Source organism: Biomphalaria glabrata, chromosome 5 (genome assembly GCF_947242115.1).
Source record: "Biomphalaria glabrata chromosome 5, xgBioGlab47.1, whole genome shotgun sequence".
In the NCBI taxonomy this organism is placed as follows: Eukaryota; Metazoa; Mollusca; class Gastropoda; family Planorbidae; genus Biomphalaria; species Biomphalaria glabrata.
Window position 1 is genome coordinate 46,787,070 of NC_074715.1, and position 12,365 is coordinate 46,799,434.

At 37.1% G+C, this 12,365-nt stretch overlaps 1 protein-coding gene across 1 annotated transcript; it reads right to left on the bottom strand.

Annotated features, from left to right (window-relative positions):
* Nucleotides 1–400: 400 nt before the first annotated feature.
* On the bottom strand, nucleotides 401–10,008 carry LOC106080151 (uncharacterized). Its single transcript, XM_013241478.2, has 6 exons — nucleotides 9,970–10,008; nucleotides 6,507–6,565; nucleotides 4,901–5,037; nucleotides 2,042–2,269; nucleotides 1,180–1,275; nucleotides 401–559 (listed from the first exon to the last, which is right to left on the bottom strand). Exons 1-6 carry the CDS (start codon nucleotides 9,988–9,990, stop codon nucleotides 546–548), a joined length of 555 nt encoding a protein of 184 aa, XP_013096932.2. The 5' UTR covers nucleotides 9,991–10,008; the 3' UTR covers nucleotides 401–545.
* Nucleotides 10,009–12,365: the final 2,357 nt, after the last annotated feature.

Consider the following 12,365-nt stretch of genomic DNA (forward strand, 5'->3'; position numbering starts at 1 on the left):
ATTAGAATGCTAATTGTGAAACTATTGATATGGCTCTTGCTCTATTGATTAAAGAAAAAACTGTATTCCCGTATTCCAGGATACAGTCAAATTGAATGTCTTCTACATTCTTTTATTATAACGTTTCTTGTGTTACAGATTGGTTGTGGTAGCCCCATAGATTCAATGTCAGGACAGACAGAACTTTACCATTAGACCTATATGCATCGAAGTATACAAAAAGCTTTTAATGCTTTTGTTTTTTGATTCCGTTGTCGCTTTCCTTATTTCAAAATTATTTTATTTACAAGCGTTTAAAAGCTGGGGGGGGGGGGGGGGGGGTTGAAAGTGAATTATCATAGATATGAAGTTATTATGAGCTATTGACATGATGACATTACTTGTTAAAATATATAAAACATAATCACCCAAGAAATAATTTTTTTTTCTAATTTTTAAATTTCATATAATATCTGAAACAAATGATGAATTCTGTCTCTGCCGTTATCAATCATAGGCACATTGCAGTTTGTTTTATTTTGACTTGATACACTTTTTGCTGGAATTTATATGCAAATCCCTGAAAGCAGAAAGATGAAGCAATATGGATTTCAGTCAACTCAGTAAACTATTATAGACATGTTGAAAATAAAAACCTATATTTCAAATATGTAATACAAACTCGCCATTGATAAAAAAAACCAACAATAACACGCCATATTGATTTATTGATTAGATTATAATAGCGAGGAGATATATGATGCGCACCATCGCACTGTTTAGCACTGGAAAGAGTTCTAATGAGAAGGAAGAGACTTTTGAGATCCGATGCATGGTGCACATTGAAGGCAGACATGAGAGATAGTTGTCTGTGTCATGTGTGATGGTGTCCACTATTAGCTTAGTTAACACTTAAACTTGTGTAATTGTTTATTCTTATCAGTGAATGCTTGTCTTAGATTTATTACAATATTTACTAAGTGTGTGTGCTTTGTGATAGCGACTAGATGTGTGTATGTGTGTGGGTGAGTGTTTGTTATACAATTAAGAAAATTCTAATGGAAAAAAAAAGGACGTATCGGATCATTTTTGATACTCTCTTATTTTCTTAAATGCATGTGTATATATATATATTTAGAATTGACTCCAGTCAAGACGGGTATTTTAGCTAGTAAAGTCTAAAATTATCATTCAACTTACCCGTTACAAAAGGCTCCAGAGTAATTTTGCAAAAGTCGCCATCAGCTGAACATGGGCATTTTGCCTTCTCAGACCCATGCACTGGACTATAGCACACTTGAGAAGACAATACAAAGTTAATTATGTTTCTTTCTTTTTCACCAGATGTTAGGTTGTATTTTTTTAAGTAGATGTTTGTTTCATGTATAACTAGATGTCGGTTGTTTTTTTTCACAAGATGTTAGTTTTTTTTTGTAACTACATGTTAGGTTAATATCAGGGGCGGTAGTCTATATGGGCATTCAGGCAAATGTCCTTTGGGCCGGTAACCAAATGTGCTGGAAGGGACTAAGTGACACGTATGAAATTGTTTCAAAAAATGTATAACATTCTCTAATAAACGTGACCCTTTGAAAGTCATTTTAAAAAAATCTTATACAGTGTATTACTAATTTAATCTTGACACATTATCCGGCATAATGTAATAGCCTACATCCGTAGACATTGCTACTTGCAGGCTTCATCTTTTTAGGATATTCAAAGTTAGAGATTAAAAAGCAACATATGGACTATGTATTTCTTTTAAAGATATAGAGTCCATTACATGCATGTTACAGTTACATTACTTAATATCAGATACATTATAAAATTTAACTTGATATTGAGGACAAGTATACAATTTTGGGCTGGATTATATGCAAATGTCCGGGCCGATTTGGACACCCAGTCCGCCCATGGTTAATATTAAATGTAATGGAAAGTTTATTTTTTTTTAGAAAGCATTCAGTTTTTAAGGAAAATTTCTCTTCTGATGATCAATGTGGAATTTCCATATACAACACGCTTTACATGTAATCGTACAGGAGCAAAAATATTTACTCACATTGATTGGTATCAGCTGCTGCTCGGCAGTAGCCTTCTTTTAAGGGTGTCGAATCAATGGTATTGTCCAATTTGTTGTTGTAGCCATTGCTAGAGATGTAGCTTGGTCCATTGGTGTTACCTCCAGGACACGTTGTGGCGAATGTGGGTTCCAATGCCTGGGAGCAGCAAGGAGCAGAAATCGGACAATGGTCGCTGTTGAAGCATTTCTTTAAGCGAGCGCATAATGCTGCAATAGAGATATGTCACTGCTCACCCAGATAGTGTCTCACAAGTATAAAAGTCTGGTAAAAAAGTTTTATTAGCTTTGAAGGCATGTAAAAGTCAATTGTTGGAGATTTTCAAAAATAGTTACACAAAATAATCGCCCTTTATATTTGTTAGTTTACATTCTTTAGTAATAAAAAACCGAGTCACGTCATAAAAATGTCAAGGTGAAGGTTCTTTTAATTAATAAATAACCAACAGAAGGTGTTTTTATTTCGAGAAACAACAGTACCAAAAGTAGTAATATAGCCCGGGGAGTTATAAATGAAGTTCTGGTTCTTTTTTGTCTATAAAAGAAGCTAATTTTAGATGATACAAATAGGACTGCCAATGAAATCACAAATTTGTCATGCTAGATCTATCTTAGTGAATCTATCATTGAAATTAAGTTATATCGTATATTAATAATGTGTGTTTACTCTTTTGATCATTTCAACTTGGAAAATTAAAATGTTTTATTTCGTAAAGACGGATTATGTTAAATCTTTACCGAAGCAAAATTATGTCAAAGTTTGAGAAATTTCGGTAACTGGATAGAATTCTGAAAATGTTAAGCCGTATTAATCAACAATATCAATTGCGACATAAAGTAGCATTAAAAATAAAGACAAATCGATGCGGAGAAATATGGGACCAATTTGAGGTCCTTCTGAATGCTAAATTTCATTTACATATTCAGATTGGCAGAACTGTAGGCGCATTTATGTGTAGTGTGTAATCCATGACATACCTATTAGAGATAGAGAACTGGAAGTATTTCTGACAGCACGCAGATTTTACGACTTCAAACAAAAACAAAATCACCTTCTGATTCACGATTTGAACATTTTAGCATCAGAAAGGAGATACAAGACACTGATCACAAAGGAGATACAAGACACTGATCACAAAGGAGATACAAGACACTGATCACAAAGGAGATACAAGACACTGATCACAAAGGAGATACAAGACACTGATCACAAAGGAGATACAAGACACTGATCACAAAGGAGATACAAGACACTGATCACAAAGGAGATACAAGACACTGATCACAAAGGAGATACAAGACACTGATCACAAAGGAGATACAAGACACTGATCACAAAGGAGATACAAGACACTGATCACAAAGGAGATACAAGACACTGATCACAAAGGAGATACAAGACACTGATCACAAAGGAGATACAAGACACTGATCACAAAGGAGATACAAGACACTGATCACAAAGGAGATACAAGACACTGATCACAAAGGAGATACAAGACACTGATCACAAAGGAGATACAAGACACTGATCACAAAGGAGATACAAGACACTGATCACAAAGGAGATACAAGACACTGATCACAAAGGAGATACAAGACACTGATCACAAAGGAGATACAAGACACTGATCACAAAGGAGATACAAGACACTGATCACAAAGGAGATACATGACACTGATCACAAAGGAGATACAAGACACTGATCACAAAGGAGATACAAGACACTGATCACAAAGGAGATACATGACACTGATCACAAAGGAGATACAAGACACTGATCACAAAGGAGATACAAGACACTGATCACAAAGGAGATACAAGACACTGATCACAAAGGAGATACAAGACACTGATCACAAAGGAGATACAAGACACTGATCAGAAAGGAGATACAAGACACTGATCACAAAGGAGATACAAGACACTGATCACAAAGGAGATACAAGACACTGATCACAAAGGAGATACAAGACACTGATCACAAAGGAGATACAAGACACTGATCACAAAGGAGATACAAGACACTGATCACAAAAGTAAACAGTCCCAAAAACTGTTTTGTTTCCTTGGCAATTAAATCATTGAATAAAATACAAGTAGCTGATTTAAATTTCACATGTAATGTTAAACACAAACTGTGCTATACAAGTTTATATTGTGTGCATTCTTATACATTGTTAGCTGTCCTAATGTATTGTTATGTGTAATGCACAATGGTAAAACTTATTTTCTCACGGAAAATGAAGATCATTATTATTATTCTCTTTTATTACTATCAAAACTCTAGCACACTTTGAGATAGACTCGCTTTGTTTTGTTTTTTTTGTTGTTGTTGTTTTTTTTTTGCGCACACACACTAATAGAAGTTAATTGAAAGTTGATAAATTCTCATCATCTGAAAGATACATTTAGCAGGCCTGTAAGGTACGATCTTTCACTCTTGTTCAGGGCATGCACTATTCACAGTAAATCCATATCTTTTAAACATCACAGCGGCAATACTAATAACATAATGATAACACATACTTCATTAGGTTTGATGCAATTGTATCAATGTGGGCAGATAATATAAAGCTTATATGTTTATATGGCTGACGGTTAACGAAGGTGTCAAGTGACCAGCACAACCACCAATATACCCAACGTATGGTATTAGAATTAAATGGACTCATGTTGTTTTCTATATTATTAATAAATATAAATATATATATATTAAGAAAGACGATATCAATGATAATCAATGATAATCAATCCTATGTGAACACTAACCTGCAATATATTTGTTTTTCATTACAATAAGCATTCTGATATTTAAACATTACTTAGTCACCAATTACCTTGTCCTGAAGCAGACATTTTCAAAGCCACACAGACTGGCGCCCTGTGAGTCTCCACACAGCACTCGTTAGGACTACAATGCAGGTCATTGCAAGTACTTATTGCAGATGAGTTCCTTTGAGAGTTCTGATACTGGCTGTGAATAAGCAACACTTAGCGTCCTTGACATAGTCCAGTTTATCTTCAGAAAAAAATCTCTAATAAGGATCAGAGCTTTAACTGACAATATTGATGTTCTTTTAGAAGTCAGATTGCACAGAATAGAATAAAATTTAGTAAAACAAGTAAAGTCCCCCTTTCAGACCTTGCGATATATGGGGCAGATAATGTAAAAGTCATATGTTTCCGTGGACTACGGTACACAAGGATGTCATGTGACCAGCACGACAACCTACCGCCCTAAAGATCCCCAAATTAGAATTCCCAGTCTTCATCAGGATTCGAACCAAGGAACCCTCAGAAGCCAAGTGCTTTACCACTCATCCAGAGCGCCTCCGCACAGAACATAGGTACTGTTTATCCTTCGATAGCTAAGTCTTGACACACCGTTTAGATATGGAGGCTGATCGTATCTAAAGTCAATGTTTTTCTTTAGTAACCTAACTGGCAAAGAGGAGAATATAGAGGAGAATGGAGAGGAGAATGGAGAGGAGAATATAGAGGAGAATATAGAGGAGAATGTAGCGGAGAATATAGAGACGAATGGAGAGGAGAATATAGAGACGAATGGAGAGGAGAATACAGAGGAGAATAGAGAGGAGAATGGAGAGTAGAATATAGAGGAGAATATAGAGGCGAATGGAGAGGAGACTGTAGAGTAGAATATAGAGGCGAATGGGGAGGAGAATAGAGAGGCGAATGGAGAGGAGAATAGAGAGGCGAATGGAGGGGAGAATATAGAGGCTAATGGAGAGGAGACTGTAGAGTAGAATGTAGAGGCGAATGGGGAGGAGAATAGAGAGGCGAATGGAGAGGAGAATAGAGAGGCGAATGGAGAGGAGAATAGAGAGGCGAATGGAGAGGAGAATAGAGAGGCGAATGGAGAGGAGAATAGAGAGGAGAATAGAGAGGCGAATGGAGAGGAGAATATAGAGGAGAATGGAGAGGCGAATGGAGAGGAGACTGTAGAGTAGAATATAGAGGCGAATGGAGAGGAGAATAGAGAGGCGAATGGAGAGGAGAATAGAGAGGAGAATATAGAGGCGAATGGAGAGGAGACTGTAGAGTAGAATATAGAGGCGAATGGAGAGGAGAATAGAGAGGAGAATTGAGAGGAGAATAGAGAGGAGAATAGAGAGGCGAATGGAGAGGAGAATATAGAGGAGAATGGAGAGGCGAATGGAGAGGAGACTGTAGAGTAGAATATAGAGGCGAATGGAGAGGAGAATAGAGAGGCGAATGGAGAGGAGAATAGAGAGGAGAGAGGAGAGTATATTAGGAGAATAGACATCAGTAGCTGACTCCCAGGAAAGACTGCTGGTAAACGTTTTAAAAAGCCACAATCATACAAATAAGATTTAAAGAAAAACTATCAAAAGCCACAGACGGCTGAAATAAAATAAAAAAAAAACAACATGCGGATGTTATTTAGTTGGTTAAACATACCCGAGAAAGTTGTATTGTCCATTGCCCAGCGACACAAGAATGGAAATTATCAAACTGCACTGCAACAGAAAGACGAATATTTAATTGTGTGCGTGCTAAAGATAAAGACTTGCTAGCTTTTGAAAATCCATTATAATCATCGACTGTACAATGTTTTGTTCAAACTTGACATAACGAATCTGCATCTTTTTGTTTTGAATAGTAAATATGCGAACTGTTTTTTTGTATAATCGTACCCAAAGATCTATTATCTATGTGGTTTTTCAAAGAAAATTAAAATATTTTATATGCCCTGGCAGAATCTTCTAAGTCGCTGACCCCAAACTGGATTGGCACTGCCGTTCTGATGCTTGGATGGGAAACTGATGTGTGGGCGACATCATTCCGACCACAGCTAATGCCCAGGCATTCGTCTCATTTCCATGAGATGATACGTAGTCACTTCACGACTGAAGGAGGCCATATACTTCTGCTACATTTTGACCTAGCTAATTCTTTGTGACAGGAATTGGCTCATTTTTATACAGACATTGATGTCGATTGTTGCAAGCTGTGTTTATTATTGTAAAGGTAGGGCTTATTTTAGAGTTTCACTCTACCGCACTGATCGGTATAGAATACCTCATCACTGGCATGTAACGTCAAAACCAGTGGGAACCTTAGACGAAATGCTCGTTGCCACGTCACAGGTCTGGCGAAGAGCTATTGGTCTAAACAGCCCACAGATTGTGACGTTGCAGGTCAGTGACGAGGCCTTCTATATCGATTCGTCTCTACTCTATCATGGCCTACAGGAAGAGATGTGTGATCTTTATGTTAGTTGTTGACTGGGCTCTGAGAGACTGAGTGCGGAAATTGTCAGATTCGAAGTCTATAGAGAATTGAGAGAGTAGGAAAGTTTTTTTCAATCGTAGATAGTCTGTTGGACGGTATGGTACTTTCGTTGATGTGATGTTTTGTGTAGATACAGTTAAGTAAAGTATTTAGCTACCTATAAATCCGAGTGGTGTTTCTTTAGAGAGAATGTTAACGCTCCACTGGTAAAGGTTAAAATGTTCCTTAAGTCAAAAAACAGAACTTGGGCTTGGAGTTTCTCCCCTGTGATATGAAACCCTAAACAAAGATTTTTACGACCAGACAGGACAACTCATATATATATGTATACCAAATTGACAACGGCAACCAAAATCCTAGTCTACAATGCCTCCATTCTGAGCACACGGTAGAGAGAGCTGGGCAACTAACTTCAAGAACATCAAGAACACAGATTAAATAGTTTCCCCTTACGCTGCCTGCGACGCATAATGCGCATCTCCTGGAGGGATCTTGTCTCCAGCCAGGACGTTTTGAAACGGGCCAATTGGCACAGAATCTGCGCTCTTCTTACACAGAGAAGACTACGCTGGCCCAGACATGTCCTCGCATGCCAGATGGAAGAATCCCTATAGACATACTATACGCTGAGCTTGCAGACGAAGTCAGACCTAGGGGCCGCCCAAGACTAACCTACAGAGATGTCTGTAAGTGAGACATGAGAACAACAAGCATCGACCAAAGTATATGGGAGGAGATAGCCCAAGACCGGACAGCATGGAGACAGACTGTACGTGCTGGTACGAACTTTGCCGAGTGCAAAAGAAAGGAAGCTGCATCAGTCAAGAGAAAAAAAGAAGAAAGCTGCCCTGTCAACTAGCCCTAAGTCAGATGCATATACATGCACACTTGGTGAAAATCCGCTCCAGAATTGGCTTGATTACCATACCAGATTCTACCCGTCTTAAGACGAAACTAAAGCTATTGATTACAAAAAAGAACTCTCTCTATATATATTGTAATAAACGTGGTGGTGACACATTTGGTTCCAGAAGGCCATTAGGGACCCTATATAAAGAGCGGAGGTGTCGCAATCAAGACGGTTCAGAAAAGGGGTTCAGAACACAGTTCAATACAGTCCGGTTGATTACAGTTCAGTGAGGTTCAGCGGTGCGGTTCTGTACGGAGCATTACGACGGTTCAGTGAGAGTACTGTCAAGTACAGTCAAGACTACCGGCGTCTTGATCTTGGTCTGTGATCGAGTGATCGAGTCCGACACAACGAGCCTAGTGTGTGAAGTCAGTCCTGAACTGTTGAACTCAGAGCAAGCCCGAATCGAGACGGAGAGGCCAGTGCAAGAGTTGATACGTCGGTACGGTGTTAACGGAGAAATATCTGTACTGCCTGTGTTACGTGCTGCCAATTGTACAGTATTGGCTCAGATTTTTTCAACTATTAAAGTGTTACGTTACTTTGGAGCCCTGAGTTGTCAAGTTCTTTAATTTGGTGGTGTGTGGTACAGTTTGCAGAGAGCCTGGATAGTGAGATTCGTTACAATATATATATATATATATATATAAAATTAAAACAATTCTTATGGTCCGACAGTTACGCTGGGCAGGGCACGTATTCGGTATGGGGGACGAACGTATGCCAAAGGCAGTCTTTTTTGGTGAGCTTAAAGGTGGTCGACGTAACAGAGGTGCCCCACGGAAACTCTTCAAAGACCAGCTTAGGCGCCAACTTGCCTTAGATGACATAGAAGAAAGCACCTGGTTGCATGCGGCCTCAGAACGAGACAGCTGGAGGTCACTCACAAAGGCCGCGGGATACACATTTGAGACCAAAAGAAAATCCGCTGCCGAGGACAGACACAGACGACGAAAAGAAAATCTAAATCGACCACCTGCGGACAATGGTTATGCTTGTCCTGGGTGTGGCAAAATATGTAGGTAACAGTTGGGGCTGCGCAGCCACTGGAAATACTGCATTCTTCACTGATCTTCGAACTCGAAGACAAGCTATTATTATTATTACTATTTTTATTATTATTATTATTTAAACAATTAGGCAAATGAATAAACAAATAAATATAAACGATATGTTTCGGTGCCAGACTTTCTGACAAGAAATAGGAAAAGCCCCCACACATCTTTTGAAATCTTTTGCACGTTATCGTAAAAAATAGTAGGGATATGTTTATGGTCGGAGATACCATTGAATAGTTACAATTTTTTTTTTGTGTGCCCAAAAAAAAACTCCACTTTGTTTTCGTCGCAAAGCAAAACTTCTACTCAAACACTCAAATCTGATGGAGAAGAAGGCATTGTTCTTTACATATGAACACAAACACGCTTAAAAAAACATAGACATAGATCTATACTAAATAGTTCCTCCTATCCGACAGTAGAAGATTTAGACACAGTTCGACTCAGTTGTATTTCTGTCAAGACTATATTATGTTTTTTTTTTTTTTCAATTCCATCATAGTACTTAAATTTAAATACATTATTGCGTCTAGTTGAATTAAGTATTATGTTCTAATTAAAGTTCAGTTCATTACATAATTTACTTTACCTAAAAAGCACATTTTAAGTTATAACACTATATCAGTAACTTCGAAAGGATTTAATGCGCTCACTACATTACCATCAAGAAATGGGCTATCATTCTAACCTGCCTGCTCTGAAGATGTCACCACTGTAGATTGCACTTCCCTATATATGTAGAGAACATGTAGTAGATACCCTAAGGGTAATGTTGTAATCGTAAAATAATCTTTATCGGTATCTAAGCTTTATGAACGTCATTACAAAACATAAAATGTAGAATGAAGTTAGTTGGGGTACCGTCTGTCTGTGTGTGTGCGCGTGTCTGTGTGTGTGTGTGGGGGGGGGGTGAGTGGTGAATTTTCTTTTGATTCGAATTTTTTTTTTTGGGGGGGGGGCTTTATGTTGACCTTGTTGTTCTTTTCTTTGCAGGCCTACCCCCCCTTTTGTTTTTCGGGGTGGGGGGGGGATTTTGTGCTGTCTGGTTTGTTCGACTTCCAGCAAGGTTCAGATTGCGAAAACTTGGTGAAAATCCGATTTGACCATCTCTTGTTTCTTGCTTGAAATAATTACAGCGGTCTTTAGCATTCACAATCACTATTTTTAAGACGAAATCTTAATGTCTTATATTATTATAATATATAATTCGTATAGTAGCTGTATTATTATTATTATTATTATGTTCTTTCTCTGGCACTGCCAGGGTCGAGTTTCGTTAAAGAGAAACAAAATTTATTGTAGACCCTTTATCAGCATCCAGTGAGGAATTTTCTGGTGATGTGGCAGGTCTGCAGCAGTACCGCCCACTGAGGCAACGAGATCCTTCCTAGGAATATCAAGGGCTTTCAAGGTCTCTGTAAGGTTAGTGGTCATTATCCCCTCGGTTGGTACAACAATGGGGTATAATGTCATTTTAGATAACTTACATAAACACGCCATCTCCAAGCCTAGGTTCCCATATTATTATTATTATTATTATTCCTATCATTATTATCTGAAATTTTTATTATAATTCTCTAAAAAAGCCAATCAGTTGTTAGTCGCTTGTACAACACGTCACATCCAGGATGCATCTGTTTAATTACATTTGAACAATTGAGATCTACATTTGTTTTTGAAATGCTCCCATTGAGAGATCAAACGACGAGGTTGTTGTAATCAGATCATCTGAAACATCAGACATTATCTGCCTATTCATGACAGGCATTAATACATAGGCCTATATTTATCTACATTGAAGAGCGCTTGAAACATTAAAACAAAAATAAGAGTGGTTACGGTTGGCTTCTTTTCTAAACATTGGGCAACCGCCTTTACTTTCCCAAACTAAAGTCAGGTACACATTAGAGTTGGGTGCAATTAGAGGCGTCCTCAAAATCCCGAAATTCCAAATCCCAGTCTTCACCGAGATTTGAACACAGGACCCCGGACCCCAGATTCGGAACAATTTTAAAGGTACACATAGTCACAACTTACTTTTTAAAGGTATTTATTTGTTGCTTTTTTTATGTAAAATTTTAAAACAAATCTCTTCAAAATGTATTCATATATATATATATATATATATATATATATATATATATATATATATATATATATATATATATATATATATATATATATATATATATATATATATATATATATATATATATATATTGATGAAACTTTGCACTAATGTTCCTTGGGTGCTAACTTGAACCGTGTCTTATGTATAGTAGCCCTAAAATAAACTAAAGACCTTCAAAATAAAAGTTGCCCAACTCTATGAAAGTATTAGTATCTTATAAATCTAGGCCATGTTTACATGAGAGAAGATGGAAAGGATCTAGATCTAGATCTAATTTTAAGACCTACACTTTGCACAGATAATTTTTTACTTTGACACATGAAAATTATAAAACATAGTCTATTGATTTCACTACTTAATAAAACTAAGCTTCTAATTTGTCTTTTAAAAGCATTTTTACATAAATTCGTTCCTTATATCTGCGAATTTAGAATTCCTGACGTACTTTATAATCTCATTCATCTATCGAAGTCGACATCTAAGTCTAGACTCTAGCCAGTCTAGATCTAACTCTAATTCTAGATCTAATTTAAAGAGGAAAGATCTAATTTATATTTTAACACATTAACAAACAAAATAAAGTTCATTTATTTCATATTTTAATCAAATTAACCCTCAAATTGTGTGTTTCTAAGCATTCTTCATGCATTCGTTCGCTATAGCTTCCGTGTTGACATGCATTTTAATAGTCTCATTCATGTGTCGTGCACACCGCTATGTAAACACACTATTATTGGACAGGCTACATGAGGCTCTATATGGGGGATATTAAATATACAAACATACAATAATTAATAAGCTTCTGGAGCCATTGAATTCACTCTTATAATAGTAGGTCTACATCTCTTATAAGAGTATCTAGACTCAAGATCTAAATATGTGTAGACCTACAACAAGCAAATGTTACGTTTTTATTTTAAAAAATG